This window comes from Rana temporaria, chromosome 8 (assembly GCF_905171775.1).
Source record: "Rana temporaria chromosome 8, aRanTem1.1, whole genome shotgun sequence".
NCBI classification, from domain to species: Eukaryota; Metazoa; Chordata; class Amphibia; order Anura; family Ranidae; genus Rana; species Rana temporaria.
Genome location: NC_053496.1, coordinates 41,335,754 through 41,359,065, shown reverse-complemented (window position 1 = coordinate 41,359,065; position 23,312 = coordinate 41,335,754). Strand labels below are relative to the sequence as shown.

At 47.9% G+C, this 23,312-nt stretch overlaps 1 protein-coding gene across 3 annotated transcripts in view; it reads right to left on the bottom strand.

The window, feature by feature from the left end:
• Positions 1 to 9,691: 9,691 nt before the first annotated feature.
• Positions 9,692 to 23,312, bottom strand: part of XPNPEP1 (X-prolyl aminopeptidase 1) — a 50,859-nt gene continuing 37,238 nt past the window's right edge. For all 3 annotated transcript variants that reach the window (XM_040361649.1, XM_040361647.1, XM_040361648.1), the window contains exons 15-20: positions 20,671 to 20,731; positions 19,964 to 20,033; positions 17,207 to 17,380; positions 15,062 to 15,138; positions 12,435 to 12,533; positions 9,692 to 10,077 (exon numbers count right to left, since the gene is read on the bottom strand). In XM_040361649.1, the coding sequence (XP_040217583.1) occupies positions 9,949 to 10,077; positions 12,435 to 12,533; positions 15,062 to 15,138; positions 17,207 to 17,380; positions 19,964 to 20,033; positions 20,671 to 20,731 (610 nt within the window). In that variant the 3' untranslated portion in view covers positions 9,692 to 9,948. The remainder of the gene's footprint in view (positions 10,078 to 12,434; positions 12,534 to 15,061; positions 15,139 to 17,206; positions 17,381 to 19,963; positions 20,034 to 20,670; positions 20,732 to 23,312) is intronic.

The window sequence follows — 23,312 nt, the reverse complement described above, 5'->3', positions numbered from 1 at the left end:
CTCCAGGTGCCCAAACTAATGCCCCCCTTCCAGCCAAGTTAGTGCAGAAAAGTGAAAAACACAGGAACACGTTGTGCGATCTGTGCAATGCACACGTCACCTGGGTGCAATTTCAGCCCAATTATGTCCGCACACTCTCTGACCATCTCCTGTAGCATGTCTGCAGTCTCTGACCATCTCCTGTAGCATGTCTGCAGTCTCTGACCATCTCCTGTAGCATGTCTGCAGTCTCTGACCATCTCCTGTAGCATGTCTGCAGTCTCTGACCCTTGCCTGTAGTACGTTTTGCAGTCTCTGACCCTCGCCTGTAGTATGTTTTGCAGTCTCTGACCTTCTCCTGTACTGTGTCTGCAGTCTCTGACCCTTGCCTGTAGTATGTTTGCAGTCTCTGACCCTCTCCTATAGTATGTTTGCCGTCTCTGACCCTCTCCTATAGTATGTTTGCCGTCTCTGACCCTCACCTATAGTATGTTTGCAGTCTCTGACCCTCTCCTGTAGTATGTTTGCAGTCTCTGACCCTCACCTATAGTATGTTTGCAGTCTCTGACCCTCTCCTATAGTATGTTTGCAGTCTCTGACCCTCTCCTGTAGTATGTTTGCAGTCTCTGACCCTCTCCTGTAGTATGTTTGCAGTCTCTGACCCTCTCCTGTAGTATGTTTGCAGTCTCTGACCCTCTCCTGTAGTATGTTTGCAGTCTCTGACCCTCTCCTGTAGTATGTTTGCAGTCTCTGACCCTCTCCTGTAGTATGTTTGCAGTCTCTGACCCTCTCCTGTAGCATGTTTGCAGTCTCTGACCCTCTCCTGTAGCATGTTTGCAGTCTCTGACCCTCTCCTGTAGCATGTTTGCAGTCTCTGACCATCTCCTGCAGCATGTCTGCAGTCTCTGACCATCTCCTGCAGCATGTCTGCAGTCTCTGACCATCTCCTGCAGCATGTCTGCAGTCTCTGACCATCTCCTGCAGCATGTCTGCAGTCTCTGACCATCTCCTGTACCATGTCTGCAGCCTCTGACCATCTCCTGTAGCATGTCTGCAGTCTCTGACCATCTCCTGTAGCATGTCTGCAGTCTCTGACCATCTCCTGCAGCATGTCTGCAGTCTCTGACCATCTCCTGTAGCATGTCTGCAGTCTCTGACCATCTCCTGTAGCATGTCTGCAGTCTCTGACCATCTCCTGTAGCATGTCTGCAGTCTCTGACCATCTCCTGTAGCATGTCTGCAGTCTCTGACCATCTCCTGTAGCATGTCTGCAGTCTCTGACCATCTCCTGTAGCATGTCTGCAGTCTCTGACCCTTGCCTGTAGTACGTTTTGCAGTCTCTGACCCTCGCCTGTAGTATGTTTTGCAGTCTCTGACCTTCTCCTGTACTGTGTCTGCAGTCTCTGACCCTTGCCTGTAGTATGTTTTGCAGTCTCTGACCCTTGCCTGTAGTATGTTTTGCAGTCTCTGACCCTTGCCTGTAGTATGTTTTGCAGTCTCTGACCCTCGTCTGTAGTACGTTTTGCAGTCTCTGACCTTCTCCTGTACTGTGTCTGCAGTCTCTGACCCTTGCCTGTAGTATGTTTTGCAGTCTCTGACCCTTGCCTGTAGTATGTTTTGCAGTCTCTGACCCTCGCCTGTAGTACATTTTGCAGTCTCTGACCCTCTCCTGTACTGTGTCTGCAGTCTCTGACCCTTACCTGTAGTACATTTTGCAGTCTCTGACCCTCTCCTGTACTATGTCTGCAGTCTCTGACCCTTGCCTGTAGTACGTTTTGCAGTCTCTGATCCTTGCCTGTAGTACGTTTTGCAGTCTCTGACCCTCTCCTGTACTATGTCTGCAGTCTCTGACCCTTGCCTGTAGTACGTTTTGCAGTCTCTGACCCTTGCCTGTAGTACGTTTTGCAGTCTCTGACCCTTGCCTGTAGTACGTTTTGCAGTCTCTGACCCTTGCCTGTAGTACGTTTTGCAGTCTTTCATCCTCTCCTGTAGTATTTCTGCAATAAAGGAGGGCACAAGCATGAATTAATTTATGTACTGCCACTGCTGGTCATGGTCACTGATGAAATAATGTTTTTTGTGCGTGTTTGCAAAATTAAAGTGGGCCGGTCTGGATGAAGTCCAGGGCCAAATCTTTGTCCCAGTCCAACCCTGAACGCACGTGACGATACCTCACATGTGGGGTTTAAACGGCATTTACATATGTGGGCAGGACTTGCATGCGTATTCGCTTCTGCGCGCGAGGGGCGTTTTTAAAAAATAAAAAAAAAATGTAATTACATTTTTATTTTTACACTTTTTAAAAAAAAAAAAAATTGTATCACTTTTATTCCTATTACAAGGAATGTAAACATCCCGTGTAATAGGAATCAGTGTGACAGGTCCTCTTTATGGAGAGATGTGGGGTCAATAAGACCCCACATCTCGCCTCCAGGCTCACAAGCATAAAATCTGTGAAAAAAATTCACTGATCACATGCCGACAGCCGCGATTGCGGGTTTGTTTACTTCCGGGTACCGGGCGTGACATCATAACGCCGCGCCCGGGCCTCCGACGGTCATAGAGATGACTGGTGACCATCTGGTCACCAGTCGTCTCTATGCTTCCCAGGTAGCGCTGGCCGATTCGCTCTCCAGGCATCCGATGGCACGGGAGAGCCCGGAGAAGCACCGGATGGTGGCGGGAGGAAGGGACATCCCCTCCGGCTGCCTATAAGAACGATCAATCGGCGGAACTGCCGCTTTGATCGTTCTTATTGTGCAGAGAATCTGCGGCTGAAGACTGTGATATCTGAATGATGCCTGTAGCTTCAGATATCACCGCACAAAGCAGAGGACGTCCCGCTGGAGGTCATGTCATGCTTTTTTTTTTATTATTACAGGGATGTTTACATTCCTTGTAATAGGAATAAAAGTGGCACTTTTAAAAAACTGTGTAAAAAAATAAAAAAATGTCAACGCACCTTGTCCTGGCGAGCTCGCGTGCAGAAGCGAATGCATACTTGAGCAGCGCCCGCATATGAAAACTTTGTTCAAATCACACATGTGAGGTATCACTGTGATCGTCGGAGCGAGAGCAAGAATTCTAGCACTAGACCTCCTCTGTAACTCAATACATGCAACCTGTAGAATTTTTTAAATGTCGCCTACGGAGATTAAGAGTAAAAGTTTGTCGCCATTCCACAAGCAGGTACAAATTTTGAAGCGTGACATGTTGGGCTTCAATTTACTCAGCATAACATTATCTTTCACAATATAAAAAAAAACTGGGCTAACTTTACTGTTGTCTTATTTTTTTTATTAAAAAAAGTGTATTTTTAAAAAAAAAAGTGCGCTTGTAAGACTGCTACGCAAATACGTGTGACAGAAAGTATTGCAATGACTGCCATTTTATTCTCCAGGGTGTTCGGAAAAAATATATATATATAATGTTTGGGGGTTTCAAGTAATTTTCTAGCAAAAAAATAAAGGCCCAGATTCACGTAGGAAATACGACGGCATATCTCCGAGTCTGAGGCGTCGTATCTTGGCGCCTGATTCAAAGAATCAGATACGCCAGAATTTGTATAAGATACGACCAGCGTAAGTCTCCTACGCCGTCGTATCTTAACTGCATATTTAAGCTGGCCGCTAGGGGCGTGTACGCTGATTTACGCCTAGAAATATGTAAATCAGCTAGATACGCCTATTCACAAACGTACGCCCGGCGCAGTACAGATACGCCGTTTACGTAACGCTTTTTCCGGCGTAAAGTTACCTCTGCTCTATGAGGCGTACCAATGTTATGGACGTCGGAACAGCGTCAAATTTTTTACGTTTTACGTCGTTTGCGAATAGGGCTGGGCGTCGTTTATGTTCACGTCGAAAGCATTGGTTTCTTGCGGGTTAATTTGGAGCATGCGCACTGCGATACTTTCACAGACGGCGCATGCGCCGTTCGTAAAAAGCGTCATTTACGTGGGGTCACAATAAATTTACATAACACACGCCCACATTTGAATTAGGCGGGCTTACGCCAGCCTATTTACGCTACGCCGCTGCAACTTTGCTTTGTGAATACAGCACTTGTCTGTCAAAGTTGCGGAGGCGTAACGTAAATCGGATACGTTACGCCCGCACAAAGATGCGCCCTCCTACATGAATCTGGGACACAGTGGCCCAGATTCAGGCAGTAATTGCGCCTGCGTAACCATAGTTACGCAGCGCAATTGCTGACTTGCGCCGGCGTAACGAGTTCTCCTGATTCAGAGAACTCGTTACGCCGACTGCAGCCTAAAATCTGCGTGGCATAAGGCTCTTATGCCACGCAGATTTTAGGCTGCATTCTTGCGTTGACCGCTAGGGGGCGCTCCCATTGTGGTCAGCGTATAGTATGCAAATTGCATACTTACGCCGATTCACAATGTTGCGCGCCCCCTGCGTACGCAAGTTACGTCGGTTGCGTACGGCATCTTTAGCGTAAGGCTGCCCATGCTAAAAGCAGGGGCAGCCAATGCTAAAGGATACCCGGCGTTCCCGCGTTGCGACGTTCGAATTTTACGTCGTTTGCGTAAGTGAATCGTGAATGGCGCTGGACGCCATTCACGTTCACTTTGAAGCAAATGACGTCCTTGCGACGTCATTTGCCGCAATGCACGTCGGGAAAGTTTCCCGACGGAGCATGCGCTGTACGCTCGGCGCGGGAGCGCGCCTAATTTAAATGATTCCCGCCCCCGGCGGGATCATTTACATTGCGCGCGCTTACGCCGGGCAATTTTGCCGGCGCGCCCTCGCAATTTACGGAGCTACTGCTCCGTGAATCAAGGGCAGCGCAAATTATTTGCGGGGGCGTAGGGCAAAATTGTTGCCCTCTGCCTCCGCAAATAATGCGCAAGTGGTACCTGAATCTGGGCCAGTGTTTTTAACACCAAATCTCGGTCCTCGTCCAGCGTAATGGGGAAACACAGACTAGCAGAGGACCTAAGGGGCGCAAAAAAAGTGCCAAAGGGGCCACAGTTTGGGCACCAAGGACCTATTTTGAAGCCTAAACCCAGGTCAGATTTCTCATCACCTCTCTTTGCAGGCAGTACCGACGAGCCCGGGAGTACGAGGCCAGCGTCAAAGTCAGCCCCAGTAGCTCCCCCGTCACCATGTCCAGCGTCAGGCGGCTCATCAACATCCACAAATCCATTATTCTAATGAGGAAACAAGAGAAGCCCAGCCCGCAGGTCTACTTCATCTACAGCAACTTGGCCATGGCCAGTGAGGACCAGGAGAAACCTCCAGAAGAAAAAGCTCCACCAGTCATCCCCGGAGACGCCAAGTCCAGCGGAGTGATCCTAAACCCTTGTGTGTTCTACGTCTGACGGGTGCAAGTCCGCAAATCAACGTGGAACAAGCCACGTGCTTCTCACCTAGTGGGGGCAATTTTATCAATGTCGAGGGGTAGCCCTGCTTGCCACCATTGGTCTACTAGTATAAGAGTTTACTAAATACTACAACTCAACAACCAGCTAGACTGATTACTCTGAAGAGACCCTGTCACCAGACCACTCATTTCCAGGACAAGCTGAAATTGTACTACAGGGTGAACAATGCCATACTGGGCACTCCTTTCTTCATCCTGTAAACTGACATTGTTTAAGTCCTCCTAACTATATAGTCATTGGCCATTTTACTAGGTATACCTGTTCCATTGCTTGGTAACACAAATTGCTAATCAGCCAATCACATGGCAGCAACTCAATGCCTTTAGGCATCTAGATGTGGTGAAAACGACTTGCTGAAATTCAAAACGAGCATCAGAATGGGGAAGAAAGGGTATTTACCCACTTCCATACCAGGCACTTACGCACCCTCCCGCCCAAGCCAATTTTCAGCTTTCAGCACTGTCGCACTTTGAATGGCAATGGCGCGGTCATGCAATGTGGCTCCCAAACAAAATTGGCGTCCTTTTTTCCCCACAAATAGAGCTTTCTTTTGGTGGTATTTGATCACCTCTGCGATTTTTTTTTTTTGCGCAACAACTAAAAAAAGACTGAAAGTTTTGAAAAAAAAATTACGTTTTTATTTTTTTCTGTAAATTTTTTTGTAAATAAGTAAGTTTTCTCTTTCAATTACGGGCACTGATATGGCGGCACTGATGGGCACCGATGAGATGGCACTGATGGACATCGATGAGGTAGTACTGATTGGCGGCGCTGGTATGCGGAACTGATGGGCACACATAGGCGGCACTGATGGGCGGCACTGATGGATACTGATAGGTGGGCACTGGGCATGGATGGGCACTGTGGGGTGGCACTGGACACTGGGGTGGCACTGATCTACCCATGTTGCCAGTCAGTGCCCATTTGTGGGCACTGATTGGCATCTTTTTTTTTTTTAAAGCTTTTTTTTTTTCCCAAGACTTTTTTTTCCAAAACTTTTTTTTTTATTTGCCCTTCCCTGGTGGTCCATGTGGCGATCTGAGGGGGGGCTGCGTTGATAAACAATCAGCGCGAATCTCCTCTACTCGCGTCTGTCAGACGCGAGTGAGGAAGAGCCATCAACGGCTCTTCCTGTTTACATTGTGATCAGCCGTGATTGGACACGGCTGATCACGTGGTAAAGAGCCTCCGCCAGAGGCTCTTTACCGAGATCGGAGATGCAGGGTGTCAGACTGACACCCCGCAACACCGATCGCCGCGCAGCGCGCCCGGCATGAAATCCTGCAGGACGTCCATGGACGTCCAGTCAGGATTTCAAAACCACTTCCCGGACGTAAATCGGCTATAGGCCAGGCGGGAAGTTAAGTGACTTTGAATGTGGCATGGTTGTTGGTGCCAGACAGGCTGGTCTGAGTATTTAAAAAAACTGCTGATCTACTGGGATTTTCACACACAACCATCTCTCGGGTTTACAGAGAATGGTCCAAAAAAGAGAAAATGTCCAGTGAGTGGCAGCTGTGTGGAGGAAAATGTCTTGTTGATGTCAGAGGAGAATGGGCAGACTGGTTTGAGATGATAGAAAGGCAACAGGAACTCAAATAACCACTAGTTACATCCAAGGTGTGCAGAATACCATCTCTGAATGCACAACACATCGAACCTTGAAGCAGATGGGCTACAGCAGCAGAAGACCACAACGGGTGCCACTCCTGTCAACTAAGAACAGGAAACTGAGTCTACAATTGGCACATGCTCACCAAATTTGGACAATAGAAGACTGAAAAAAACTTTGCCTGGTCTGATAAATCTCAATTTCAGCTGCGACATTCGGATGGTGAGGTCAGAATTCGACGTAAAAACATGAAAGCATGGATCCATCCCGCCTTGTCAATGGTTCAGGCTGGTTCTGGTGGTGTAATGGTGTGGGGGATGTTCTTGGCACACTTTGGGCCCCTTAGTACCAATTGAGCATCGATTAGACTTGTGACTTAATCCCCCTCTTCCCCCTGGAGACAGCACTAGTTCTTGGCAATTGGCTTATCGCTGTCGCAATCACTGAACCATCAGAAAACACTCCAGCGCTCAATCCAAGGCGCTCCAAAGGGTACATAGGTGTGCAATGCTTCTAAAGGTGCAGCCCTCCGACACAGAGCAGGAAGTCTCCAGCCAACTGTAAAAGCGCAGACACAATAGGGCGCAACTCCTCGCGCATTACCACCATACAATTCATTGAGTCCCCAAAGACAAATGGATACTCGCAAACGATTAAAAGCAGCAAGCATATAACAAATAAACGTCAACCTTGGGCAAGGAGTGCCATCCCTAGACCATCTGACAGGAATTCCAACGCGTTTCGGGAGTCAAGCTCCCTTACTGAAAACTTTGGAAAGCCAACGCATTTCTGAGCTATCGGATAGTCTTAGAATGGGACTCCTTGCCCAAGGTTGAAGTTTGCTATATGCCTGCAGTTTGTAATCGCTTGCGAGTATCCATTTGTCTTTGGTGACTCAATAAACCGCATGGTGGTAATGTACGAGGGGTTGTGTGTGTTTTTACACCGCTGTTAGGTGAGTACAGATAGAGCTTTTACAAGGCTGAAAATCTAAGTTGTGTACATTCTCATTGGAGTACTTTTCTGGCTTCTGACACTCTGCACAAAACGGTCCCCGAGCAGTACGCGGCCCCAGTACACGGTCCCCGAGCAGTACATGGTCCCAGTACAAGGTCCTCGATCAGACCACGGTCCCCAAGCAGTACACTGTCCCAGTACGTGGTCCCAGACCACGGTCCCGGAGCAGTACGTGGCCCCAGTACACGGTCCCCGATCAGACTGCGGTCCCCGAGCAGTACACTGTCCCCGAACAGTACACTGTCCCAGTACGTGGTCCCAGACTACGGTCCCCGAGCAGTCCGTGGCCCCAGTACACTGTCCCCGAGCAGTACACTGTCCCAGTACGTGGTCCCAGACTACTGTCCCCGAGCAGACCACTGTCCCCGAGCAGACCACTGTTCCAGTACGTGGCCCCAGTACACTGTCCCCGAGCAGTACGTGGCCCCAGTACACTGTCCCCGAGCAGTACGTGGCCCCAGTACACTGTCCCCGAGCAGTACGTGGCCCCAGTACACTGTCCCCGAGCAGTACGTGGCCCCAGTACACTGTCCCCGAGCAGTACACTGTCCCCGAGCAGTACGTGGTCCCAGACTACTGTCCCCTAGCAGTACACTGTCCCCGAGCAGTACACTGTCCCCGAGCAGTACGTGGTCCCAGACTACTGTCCCCTAGCAGTACACTGTCCCCGAGCAGTACACTGTCCCCGAGCAGTACATGGTCCCAGACTACTGTCCCCGAGCAGTACACTGTCCCCGAGCAGTACACTGTCCCCGAGCAGTACACTGTCCCCGAGCAGTACATGGTCCCAGACTACTGTCCCCTAGCAGTACACTGTCCCCGAGCAGTACACTGTCCCCGAGCAGTACATGGTCCCAGACTACTGTCCCCGAGCAGTACACTGTCCCCGTACGTGGTCCCAGACTACGGTCCCCGAGCAGTACACGGCCCCAGTACACGGTCCCCGAGCAGTACGCGGCCCCAGTACACGGTCCCCGAGCAGTACGCGGCCCCAGTACACGGTCCCCGAGCAGCACGCGGCCCCAGTACACTGTCCCCGAGCAGCACGCGGCCCCAGTACACTGTCCCCGAGCAGCACGCGGCCCCAGTACACCGCCCCCGAGCAGCACGCGGCCCCAGGACACCGCCCCCGAGCAGCACGCGGCCCCAGGACACCGCCCCCGAGCAGCACGCGGCCCCAGGACACCGCCCCCGAGCAGCACGCGGCCCCAGGACACCGCCCCCGAGCAGCACGCGGCCCCAGGACACCGCCCCCGAGCAGCACGCGGCCCCAGGACACCGGCCCCCGAGCAGCACGCGGCCCCAGGACACCGCCCCCGAGCAGCACGCGGCCCCAGGACACCGCCCCCGAGCAGCACGCGGCCCCAGGACACCGCCCCCCGAGCAGCACGCGGCCCAGGACACAAACCGCCCCCGAGCAGCACACGGTCCCCGAGCAGCACACGGTCCCCGAGCAGCACACGGTCCCCGAGCAGCACACGGTCCCCGAGCAGCACCACGGTCCCCGAGCAGCACGCGGCCCCAGTACACTGTCCCCGAGCAGCACAGAGTATTTCAGATGAGCACACAGCAGTGCGTAGGCTGATCCTCATTACTTACTATTTTATTCATTGCTCAAAAAGTAACTCCCTGTGCACAGCTTCTCCCAAAAACAAGCAATAAAAGAGAACACGGAAATCATTTGCTTTCATTTAATTGTCTGTACTGCGATTCTTCTTTGTATAAATTCCAAATCATCACATAATTCCGGGTTCAATTGTCATCTGCACCTCGCGCTCAGTGAGCCGTTAAAACACGCCATTTAATTTGCCACATAAAAAGACCCGGCTGTAGAGGTCAAACTTGATGCCTTGGCACAGGCAACCCCAGCATGAGCTGTACAAAATGACAATGCTGAAGGTTAAAAAAAAAAAAAAAACACTTTAGAAAAGGGTTAATGGGATTTACAAATGGGCTGCGTTTCCTGTATCAGCCACTGGAGGGCCTCGTGGCGTCCTTGCTTCTCCAGCTCACCACCGACCACCTCCCGGCACTTCTTGTGGTAATCATTCACCCAATCCACCTGGAAAGCAAGGGACGGTGTTAAAAACAATGTATAGTGGGGTGGATTTACTAAAGGCAAATAGTCTGTGTAATTTCTCTAGATCTTAGTAAATGAGGGAAAGCTCTGCTGATTTCTATCATCCAATCATGTGCAAGCAATAATGCTGTTTTTTTTTTTTCCCTTGCATGTAAATGGGTATTCTTTGCCAAGTGAAGCTTTACCTTATTTACTAAGCTCTGGAGCAACTGCCTTTGGTAAATAAACCCCAGTCTCGGGGGTTTGGACATCCTGTTTTCCACCCTGACATTGTGTAGTGGCTAGGGACTTGGATTCGCTATGAGCCCTACAACCTCCCCCTGATATTTGTATTGTACTGTGCTTTTGTATACATGTGACAATGTACCCTGCTTTTTTTTGTCTCAATAAAACATCACTGTTAAAAAAAAAAAAAACCCCAGTCTCTTTCTGTATATGCTTATTCAGGGTTAACAATTAAAATACATATACCAGGTATGCGTTTAGGGAGCCGCACCCATCCCCATGTTATACTAGGACACAACGGCTGTGCCCGTGCAGCCATATGTCCCAATAGAACTGAATGGGACACTGGCATGAGTATGTATGTATGCAACAGATGTGCACCCCTGTGTTAGTAAAAGGGGACCCAGCATGGGAGACGCATGTCTGTGCCCTGTGTGAATGGGGCCTTTACACAACATTCCTCTACCCCCAGACCTAGAGGGCATAATATATATATATATATATATATATATATATATATATATATATATATATATATATATATATATATATATATATATATATATATTTATATATATATTTATATATTTATATATTAACATGAAACTGAGCCAAACCCTTTAAACGGTGTGTTAAAGAAACTCCACAATTCATCTGTCTATCCTTCCACCTCCCTCCATCCTTATATCTGTCTATTCATCTCTCTGCATCAGTTTATCCATCCATCCCTCTATAGGGGAGATTTACTAAAACTGGTGCATACAGAATCTGGTGCAGCTGTGCATGATAGCCAATCAGCTTCTAACTTCAACATGTTCAATTGAGGTTTGACAATAAAACCTGGAAGCCGATTGGTTTCTACTCAAAGATGCACCAGATTCTGTGCGCACTAGTTTTAGCAAATCTCCCCCAATTTGTCCATCATCTTGTCTGTCCCAATATCCATCCACTTTGAAAGTGAAAGAAGCTGCAACACTTTAACATCCATTTACTTATGAGTCTTGTATACAATGAAATGTTTGTCCATGAGTCTTTCCCCCCCTCCTAGCTGCCCCTCAGTCTATCCCCCCTGCCTAGCTGCCCCTCAGTCTATCCCCCCCTGCCTAGCTGTCCCTCAGTCTATCCCCCCCTGCCTAGCTGTCCCTCAGTCTATCCCCCCCTGCCTAGCTGCCCCTCAGTCTATCCCCCGCCCTCCTAGCTGCCCCTCAGTCTATCCCCCCCTCCCTAGCTGCCCCTCAGTCTATCCCCCCTGCCTAGCTGCCCCTCAGTCTATCCCCCCCTGCCTAGCTGTCCCTCAGTCTATCCCCCCCTGCCTAGCTGCCCCTCAGTCTATCCCCCGCCCTCCTAGCTGCCCCTCAGTCTATCCCCCCCCTCCTAGCTGCCCCTCAGTCTATCCCCCCCCCCCTCCTAGCTGCCCCTCAGTCTACCCCCCCCCCCGCCTAGCTGCCCCTCAGTCTATCCCCCCCCCTCCTAGCTGCCCCTCAGCCTATCCCCCCTGCCCCGCCTAGCTGCCCCTCAGCCTATCCCCCCCTCCTAGCTTCCCCTCAGTCTATCCCCCCCTCCTAGCTGCCCCTCAGTCTATCCCCCCCTGCCTAGCTGCCCCCCAGTCTATCCCCCCCGCCTAGCTGTCCCTCAGTCTATCCTCCCCCTCTCAGCTGCCCCTCAGTCTATCCCCCCCCCTCCCAGCTGCCCCTCAGTCTATCCCCCCCCCCTCCCAGCTGCCCCTCAGTCTATCCCCCCCCCTCCCAGCTGCCCCTTAGTCTACTCCCCCCCCCTCCCAGCTGCCCCTCAGTCTACTCCCCCCCCTCCCAGCTGCCCCTCAGTCTACTACCCCCCTCCTAGCTGCCCCTCAGTCTATCCCCCCTGCCTAGCTGCCCCTCAGTCTATCCACCCACCTAGCTGCCCCTCAGTCTATCCACCCACCTAGCTGCCCCTCAGTCTATCCACCCACCTAGCTGCCCCTCAGTCTATCCACCCACCTAGCTGCCCCTCAGTCTATCCACCCACCTAGCTGCCCCTCAGTCTGTCTGTCTTCCTCCCTGCAGCTGCTATGTATAGAAATAAACAGGGGTCTGTTGCCCTTTGAACAGCATCCAATGACATTGGACACTTACCTCTTTCTGTGTCAGCAGGTCGACATTGATCATTTTGCTCTGTACAGGAACCAGTGTAATAGGCTCGAAGGTCAGACTTCCCCGATCTCGGAAGTTGTACTAAAAATGAAAGAAAAAAAGAAAATCACAAAAGAGCCGATTACCATCATTCCTGGCAAATAACTCCGTTTCTATCCAATACAAGAAGAAAAAAAAAAAAAAAAGAGCAAGAAGCAGCTGCAAAAACAGACAGCTACCTTGGGAAGAGCGCTTAACGCTACATTAAAAAAGTAGAAAGTAAATTGTTTTAAGAGTCTTCCACCCAGAGGAGCAACATAATAAGCCTTAAACAGCCAATTCCAGCCGTCCCGGCGTATTCCGGAAGGTTGGAAACTCATTAGTATTTATTTAGTAAGGCTACAGATTCAATCTTATTTTGGGGTAATATATATATATATATATATATACACACCGTATACGAATAGACCTCTCCTGAGAGCCGGCGAACGGTAATGATACAGACTAAACCGCCATGGTCTATAAACCTTCAAGAGTCTGTTTGGGATAGATTGTGCCTCATTAGGCCTTACTGACAAGCAGGAGGATACTGGAAGAGAACAAAGGAACAATACCTCAATGTGGGAATACTCTTCTACCTAATGCTTGACTTAACCCCTCTGTAGACAAAGCTGGTCACACACACATGCAATCTAATTGTAAAATTTGCCGACCACAAGTCAAATTTATTTAAAGCTAAACTGAAAAAAAAAAAAAAAAGTTGGACCCCCTGCTCTGCAAGGGTTAAATGCTCTGTAGGATTAGGGGCATCATATTCCTTGCTCTGGCAGGTTCGCTTTGTGCCGTGTTCTGACCCCCATCATAAAGTTATTGAAGATATCATCAAGTACAACGTAGGACCAACAGCCCTGCATTGTATGTTGAGGAGGGTGACGGCCTGCATACAACGCTGAGCATTGGAGAGAAGAAGAGAACAACGAAGCCTGCCACAGCGAGGAATAAAATATTACATCTTACTCCTCTACCTCTAGATTTAATGAGCATTTAACTCTTGTTGCTTTGTATGCAAGTTAGTATTCTGACAGGACACCATCTGCACGTTGTTCTTGTGCTGGTGCGGGTTTCCCCCTGGAACTCTGGTTTCCTCCCACACTCCAAAGACATGCTGTTAGGCCAATTGGCTCCTTTTTGAATTGTCCCCAGTATATATGTTAGGCTTAAAGGGGTGGTTCACCCTAAAAACTACTTTTTTTTATTACAATGGCCCCCCACATTACAATACGATTAAGGCTCTTATTATTTTTTTGAAGCTGTACATACCTTTGTACAGCATATTCACCCGTTGCGAGTCCCGCGGGAGTGGGCGTTCCTCACATGTCTGATTGACATTTTGACCAAAAACGAGCTCCCCCCCATCGCGTAAGCCGCGTCACGATTGGCGAAAGGAGCCGAACGGCGATGCGCATGCACTGTATAGCGCCGACTCGCCGCTCGGCTCCTTTCACCAACCGTGACGCGGCTTGCGCGACGGGGGGAGCTCGTTTTTGGTCAAAATGTCAATCACAGACATGTGAGGAACGCCCACTCCCGCGGGACTCGCAACGGGTGAATATGCTGTACAAAGGTATGTACAGCTTCAAAAAAATAATAAGAGCCTTAATCGTATTGTAATGTGGGGGGCCATTGTAATAAAAAAAAGTAGTTTTTAGGGTGAACCACCCCTTTAATGCTCGGTTCACATATGAACAGCAGGGGGCCGGTGCGCGCTGGTTCACCGTTTCAGGTCCCATTTCAGCTTGACTTTTGGGCTGAATTTGGACATAAAAGGAACCAAAAGACGCACAGCGTTTTTCTGCAAAATGCACCGGACCAGCTGCAGAGATATGTGAAGCGGCTCTATAGACAGCTGGTCAAAATCTCCTGATATTGCAAATTGAATGCGGAGATCCCCCATCCAATTCGCAATGGTGTGAACCCAGGGTTGTAAAGTCTCAAGGTTTATCAGCTTAATGCATTCTGTGCATGAGGGTAAAAACTGTAGCTGTAGCTGAACCCCGGAGCAAACACACCTTTAACTTACCTGAACCAGTTTGGTTCAGCAAGGAGCACAGTGGCTCCATCCGCTGTCTCTGTCCTCATTAGATAGATTGAAAGCGACAGGAGCCATTGGCTCCCGCGGCTGTCAATCAAATCCAGTGACATGAAAGCAGGAGGCAGGGCCGAGTCATGCTGTCTGTGTCAATGGACGCAGCAGCGGGACTCGTGAGCATGCCGGCACGGGTGCGCCCATGGAAAGCAGCTCTCCGATGGGGCACGCGATAAAGAGGATGGGCCAGGAGCACCGCCGATGCAGCCCAGAAGAGGAGGAGGAGGAGGTCAGGGGGGCAAAACCTTGCTCCTACCACATGGACGGCATCCATGAGACACAGCACAGAAATAGACATGGTAAATCAGTAATAGGGAAAAGATCAGCTGCAGGGAGACCACAGGCAATGCTGGTGACTAGTCCGTTGTCCTCTTTTGGCATAACTTTCACAATACAGGTCCTCTTTATTGATGCAATAATGAATATGGAGCTGCATTCATTTCTGTCTTTTATATCTGTGGAGTTCAGTCTTTACCAGGCTCACCTTGGTTTTAGCAGGGATCACCAGGACTAAATTCTCAATCCTGATCCCAAATGATCCATCTTCATAATAACCCGGCTCTGAAAAATACAAAATTTCATCATGTTAGTGTCTCTGAAATGTTGGTACATTCCTATGTATAAAACGGGTGGATGGGGCCTGCACAGCATGGTTCAAATGTGGGCACAGGGCAGCGGGGCAGAGCATTAACTGAATGAGAAAATGAAAGACCCAGTAGCGGAGTATGGCTCCCAAAATGCATTTCTGTATTTAGATATTTTCAATTATGACTGGAGTGTACCTTTAAAGGATCACTAAAGGATTTTTTTTTTTTTTTTTAGCTAAATAGCTTCCTTTACCTTACTGCAGTACTGGTTTCATGTCCTTATTGTTCGTTTTTGCTATGAAGTAGCTGTAATTCTGCTGTGATCTCCACACTTCCTGGTTGCCCGTTTCCTTTTAACCATGGTACTGGGAGCTTTTCACGATGGTCTAAGCTGTCATTACTGTGTGTCTAAAGCTTAACAGAACCAATCAGATTCATATTAAAAACAAAACACTGCCCTGGATTTGTTTGTTTGTTTTTGTTCTGTGGGTCTCTCTAGTTCACAGGAACATGAAACCAGTTTAAAAGTGAAACTAACCTACAGGCACATAATATGATTGATTTTTATCTATTTGTAATCATTTTTAAAAGGAATCAGTTAACTTTTATGTCTCTATACCCTATAAACAGTCATTTCAGCAAAAAAATGTTTTTCCTTTAGTGACCCTTTAACCACTAGAGCTTTAAGACCAGGCCATTTTTTACTATTCGGCACTGCGCTATTTTAACTGGTAATTTTGTGGTCATGCAACGCTGCACCCAAACTAAATTTGTATCATTTTTTTTTACTCAAATAGAGCTTTCTTTTGGTGGTATTTGATAGCCTCTGGGTTTTTTTTATATTTTTTGCTACATAAACAAAAAAAAACAAAAAATTTAAATTTTATATATATCCATAGCGTCTACAAAACTATGGTATATATATATATATATATATATATATATATATATATATATATATATATATATATATATATACACACACACATATACATACACACACTATATATATATATATATATATATATATATATATATATTAGTATTAGTTCACTTTTCAGGGGGAAAAAAAATGAAGAGGGGAACCAACACCACCCCCCACCGCCCCCCCCCCCATCCCCGCTGTACTTGCCCTAAAGGGATGCTGAGCTGTCAGTGCCCAAGCAGCTGGTCCAGCAATTTTAAATCTCTGCTCTTCTCCCTCATATTTGTTCATCACTTCCAGGACAGACCAGAGTGAATCATTGTGCTGGCTCTGATCAATCAGAATCGCTCTGGTCCATCATGGAAGCGCTGCACAGAGAGGAGGGCTAAAAACAGGGATTTCAGATCCCTGGACTGGCTGCATGGGCACCAACTCGGCATCCCCGGAGTACAGAAGGGAGCCACGACTAAGCCCCGGGGGGGGGGGGGGTGCAAAACGCATTGGGGTCATGGCCTGGTGGAAGCCCAGGATAAGGTTGTCTCTCTTATTACATTAGAACTTCTCTTCCTTCTAGAGACAACAGGAGCTGGAATGAGCTCCATCCCTTACCAGCACTCCTGCAGCGGATGCATCACCCACACTAATCCCCACAGAGATCGAGCCTGAGTGGCACACTAACAAACCGTTATTTACAGAGGGGACTGGTGCGGTGGGGAGGGTGTACGGCGTTAGTATACCTTTTCATTTTTTTGGAAAAGGTGAACATTTTAAATAAGACGATTGTTTTCACCGTTTTCACTTTTTTCATATCCTTTGTTAGAATCTCAATGCTACTGATCTCTTGCATGCATGTCCTATCTAAATGTACTCTACCAATGGCTGAATGACAGGTCTCTGGGGGAGTATCCTGGTGGTGACAACAGTGGACCATGCCCACTTGTGGTCATCATCAGAAGAACCATGTGACAGGATGACAACACAGGAGAACAATTGGTAGACAGGGACCGAGGGTTGTCACCATAATGGGTGCCTATGCTAGATGAGGGAGCGTCCAGAAACAAGGAGAAAGGTTTGCCACATTATAAAACATGATTTGGAGTTAGACGGGGCTCAATACCATCAGAAAGAATCATCCCGGCTTCCAAGGGTTCATCTGCAAACGTTTTGTAGCTGATCCCGCAAGGACCTTCATGGACGTTAAGAAAGGATCCCACGCCGTGACCCGTCCCGTGTAGATAATCCAGTCCGGACTCCCATAACGCTGAGCGAGCGAAGGAGTCCAAAAGATGTCCTGAAAAATGACAGATAAAAAAAAGACGTCACACATTTCCCAAGGGACAGTCGCACCCTTGTGGTCTGATCTGTTGCCATCGTCCTTATGACAAATATGAACAGCAGGACTAGGGCATGGCAATTATTACAAAGGCACATTGGCCCAGCTTGGACCAAAGTAACTAAGTATATAACATACCTGTGGGATCCCTCTGGAAGCTGGATATCACTGTACTAGGCACCACTACTAGAGTGATCTTCACTAGCCTCTGAGACCTGTGCCCATCGGCTGCCCTGCTGCATTAACACAGGAGGTTGCCCGCTCTGCATGGGACATTTCAGAGAACATCTGCATTCTCCCAATAAATGCAAAATGTTCTCTAACTGAATGAGGTTGAGAGTGCGGCCTCCCCACCTCAATCAGAGAATGCTTTTTATGTCATATGAGAAAAAGAAAAGTGTTCTCCAAGTGACGTCTATGCAAAGTGGGGGCAACCTCCTGTGTTCACAATGCAGCAGGGCAGCCAATTGGCACAGGACCCCAGGGGCGGACTGACCATTGAGGCACTCGGGCACTGCCCGAGGGCCCCATGCCACTAGGGGGCCCGATCAGGGTTGCCAGGCTCAGTAAAACCAGGGACAGTATGTAAAAATCTGTGTTTTTTTTACATCTGTCCCCGATATGTCCGAAACCGACATGCTTTTTATGTGAAAATCCAGAGATTTTAGCTGCCCCGCCTCTGCACTACCTCCTGGCATGGTGGCCATCTGTAAGCCCGGGGGCCCCATAATCTTCTATTACCCCGGGGCCCCATGAGTTGGTCAAACATTCCCATAGGCACACTCCTAAACCTTGTGGACAGCCTTTCCAGAAGAGTTGAAGCTGTTATAGCTGCAAAGGGTGGGCCAACTCATAATTGAACCCAATATGTAATGGGATGCCATTAAAGTTCATGTAAAAGCAGGTGTCCCAATACTTTTGACAATAAAGTATATAAAAGAGAGGACCTTCACATGTGTATGGCACCCTCCTCCCTCCATGTGAGCAATAAAAGACATAATGGAGCCTCTGCCCCTTCCTTACTCTATCCACAACAAACTAGCGTTTGGGTACAAGTTGGCCTTTAGCATGTTAAATATATAAATCTAGCAGCGAAAGGAGAACTCTGACATAGGATCTGTTCCCCCCACTTCTCTGATAAGATTTGGTATTGGGATAGAGATACAATGTGTAGGAGAGAATGTGCCACAGGACTAATTAGACTCACTGCATTCCCAGCAATACGCTACAGATCACCAAGTGTAACAATTCTAGTAAAATAAATTAGCCTTATAATAATTGCCAATAAAGCCACCGTTCTGAAGACTGAATCTTCCGCCTACATTTTAAATGAGTTCCTTTAGGAAATATGAGATGGAAGACTTCAATGAATGAATTAAACCTTCGTCTCAGTCACCGATTGTTCACCTGAAGGCAAAATTTGGGTAAGGAACATTGCTAGTACTTTCTAATTTGTATTTCATTCCACGGAGGGTCTTAAAATACACCTTTTAGGGAAAAAAAATATATTAATGCACATATGTTTGCAGGAACAAAACCAGCTGGGAGAATGAGCTTTTCCGAGTTCTAGATCTGAATTTGCACAGAGCAGCCCGGATCCTCCTCTTCTCGGGGTCCCTCCTCTGTGATCTTGGCCCCTCCCTCCTGTTCAGTGCCCCCGCAGCAATCAGCTTGCTATGGGGGCACCTGAGCCGAGCCACATCTCCCTGTGTACATTGAAACACAAAGTCCCACCCCAGCACCACCCCCTCTTTCCCCTCATTGGCTAGCTGACTTTGATTAGCAGCAGCCAAAGGCGCCGCTGCTGTGTCTCAGCCAATCAGGAGGGAGAATCTCGAACGACAGACACTCATTGACATCGCTGGACAGAGAGAAACCTCGGATAAGTATGAGGGGGGGGGGGGGGCTGTTGCACACGGAAAAGCTGTGTGTGTTTTAAAGAGGAGTTACACCCAAAAATGGAACTTCCGCTTTTCGGAACCCTCCCCCCTCCGGTGTCACATTTGCCACCTTTCAGGGGGGAGCAGATACCTTTGTAATGCAGGTATTTGGCTCCCACTTTTGGGCATAGACACCCGAGCCACTCGCGGGTATCTACGCCACTTGTGGAGGAGCTTTTTTTGCTGTCTTCTGGGAGACACACAGGTTCCAGAAGACAGCAGGGAGCGCTCAGCGCGAGTCGCCCATGCGCAGTAGGGAACCAGGAAGCAAAGCCACAAGGCTTCACTTTCCGATTCCCTTACCGAAGATGGCCGGCGACAGCACCCCGAGAGCCGAGTGATAGATCAGCTTTGGGTGCCGACATTGTGGGAGCCCTGGACAGGCAAGTGCCCTTATTTTAAAAGTCAGCAGCTGCAGTATTTGTAGCTGGAGTTAGAAACAATAACTAATTCTTAGTACAGAAGCCCCATATATGCCCCCTCTTCCCGGCTCTGCAGAATAACAGCATGCAAATACATTGAGACAAATGTTACCATAACCCAGACTGAGCCCCTACAGAGAAATACACAACATTTTCCTTTAAGAGAGCATAGTACCTACCTTTTGTCCCATTGGGGAAAACAGCAGAGCTGACAGCTATGTGGCCTTTCAGAACATATGTGAAACATTCCTATAGACAAACGACATAAGAGAACACTGCGATCAGAAGAAAGCAGGGAAATCTACCATGTTTAAAGCGGGGGGGGTTCACCCAAAAAAAATAAATTTTAGAATGACATTCAGCTGAGTTGTCAGAATGACAATCGATTGGTTTTTTTTTTATTTCAGTGCCGTACATACCGTATTTTCACCGTCGCTTCCGGGTATGTAAGCTGCGGGACTGGGCGTTCCTAATTGATTGACATCCTTCCGACCGGTGCATACAGCGCGTCACAAGTTGCCGAAAGAAGCCGGACTGCGAGTCGGCTCTATATGGCTCCTGCGCACCGACGTTCGGCTTCTTTCGGCAACTTGTGACGCGCTGTATGTGCCGGTCGGAAGGATGTCAATTAGGAACGCCCAGTCCCGCAGATTACATACCCAGAAGCGGCGGTGAAAATACGGTATGTACGGCACTGAAATAAAAAAAAACAGCCGATTGTCATTCTGACAACTCGGCTGAATGTCATGTTAAAAAAAAAAAAATTTCGGTGAACCCCCGCTTTAAGTAAAGGAAAGGAACAAGTTGTGTTCCCAATAAGAGTCAAGGAGCACACAGCTGTCAATGAACTGTTGCGCCATCATTGAGAGAGGACGACATCCCTTACCTTCTCGTATTCCGACGGCGTTCCGAAATGCATTGTTCTGGTCACATCTGTCGTACCGTCCCTAATAATCAACAGAGTCAGAGGTGATCAGATTCTCTTTTAAACACACTCAAAATAAGTGTATTTTTATATATATATATATATATATATATATATATATATATATATATATATATATATATATATATATATATATATATATATATATATATATATATATATATATATATATATATATATATATATATATATATATATATATATATATATATATATATATATATATATATATATATATTTATTTATTATTTTTACACACACACACACACACACACACACCCCCTTGGGCAATAGGAGATTATGGGGATCCCGGGCAATAAAAGATTATGGGGCCATATGGTAATGTATATACACACACACACACACACACATATACAGACACACCGTATCCATACACACACTGAGAAGGTCCTGGAGAGGCGGGGCAGCTATAGTCTTGGGATTTTTAGACCAAAAGGATGTCGGTAAGGGACATTTCAGGGAAAGATGTAAAAACAAAAACAAAAAAAACACAGATTTTTACATACTGTTCCTGGTTTTACTGAGGCTGGCAACCCTGATGGGGCCCCCTAGTGGCATGGGGCCCTCAGTCAGTGCCCAAATGGTCAGTCCACCCCTTCTCCTGGCTCTGGGCCCACTTGTGCTCACACCTAAGCCGTGCTGTGTGTTTTCATTGACAAACAGAGCGATTAGCTCCCGCTGCTGCCTCCCCATCCAATGAGGAGAGACAGCGAGTCACTGCTCTTAAGCCCATGGCTGGATCAAGATCAGGCTCCGGTAAGTATTTAGAGGGAGATGCATGGAGAAGGTTTTTACCTTATTCCATAGAATGCATTAACACTTCCGGACCGCCCACTTTATATATTCACGTCATTACTTTGACGTTATATACCGGGGTTATGGCAGCAAATAGCTACCATAACCCAGTATATTTTTACATAGTGGGAGATTCTCTTTCAGATAAAAGTGGTCCTGGCAGTGGATTTGCCACAGGGTCCCTTTCATGGGCGGCGGGAGAGGTGACCCTCCCTTCCTCCCTCTGCTTCCTGGTAGTTTTCCCAGCTTACCGGAGACGTCGGTAGTGGAGAAAACTATCCGACCTTCTGGACAGATGGGCAGGAAGTCGAGTGAAGACAAAATAGCTACCACTCGACTATGCCCTTGGCATAGAGTCAAGTCGTCAAATGTCACTTCAGCCTTAAAGGGGTCAATTTTTTTTTTTTTGTGTAAAAGTAAAATGATATTTTTATATATTTGCTTTTAGGTGTAAATGTGATATCCGAGCTTTCTTTTACTCCAGATCTCACATTAATGAAGACCTGTCATGCTTATTTTTATCACAAGGGATGTTTACATTGGCCCAGATTCAAGAAGCAATTACGCCCGTGTAACCATAGGTTACACGGCGCAATTGCTTACTTGCTCCGGTGTAACGAGTGCTCCTGATTCAGGAACCTCGTTACACCGACTGCAGCCTAAAATCTGCGCGGCATAAGGCACTTATGCCTCGCAGATTTTAGGCTGCATTCTTGTGCTTGCCGCTAGGGGGCGCTCCCATTGTGATCAGCGTGTAGTATGCAAATTGCATACTACCAACTGATTCACAAACTTGCGCGGCCCCCGCGCAAGCCAGGTACGGAGTTTCCGTACGGCAACTTTAGCGCAAGGCTGCCCCTTCTAATAGTAGGGGCAGCCAATGCTAAAGTATAGCCGGACTTCCCGCACCGTGAAATTTGAATTTCACGGCGTTTGCGTAAGTGCTGGACACCATTCACGTTCACTTTGAAGCAAATGACGTCCTTGCGACGTCATTTGCCGCAATGCACGTCGGGAAAGTTTCCCGACAGAGCATGCGCTGTACGCTCGGCGCGGGAGCGCGCCTAATTTAAATGATTCCCGCCCCCGGCGGGATCATTTAACTTGCGCGCGCTTACGCCGGGCAAATTTGCCGGCACGCCCTCGCAGTTCACGGAGCTACTGCTCCGTGAATCGAGGGCAGCGCAAAATATTTGCGGGGGCGCAGGGCAAAATCGTTGCCCTGCTCCCCCGCAAATATCGCGCAAATGTACATGAATCTAGGCCATTACTTGTAATAAATAGGAATGACGGATCAAAAAAATAATTATATATATATTTTTTTATTTTTTTTAAAGGGACAGTGTAAAAAATAAAAAAAGTTAAATAAATAATAAAAAAATATTTTTTTTAAAGTTCCATGTCCCTCCAAGCTCGCACACAGAAGCGAAGGCATACACACTTCGCACCCACATATGTAAACAGTGTTAATATCACACGTGAGGTATCGCCATGAACGTTAGAGTGAGACCAATAATTCTAGCTCAAGACCTCCTCTCTAACACTAAACAGGTAATCTGTAAAGAAAAAATTGCCCAGGGGACAAGTCACCGAGATTTGTGATCCTGCACACAGCGGCTGCCCTGTAGTAGTAAAACAGCTATAGGGCAGTCGCCAAGTGGTTAAGACAAAAAAAAACAACCTGTCTTTATAGAGCCGAGTTTGTACACAGGGGACAGTCATGATAGAGCAGTAAGAGAGTCTTCACCTAATTGTTACCACAAGGT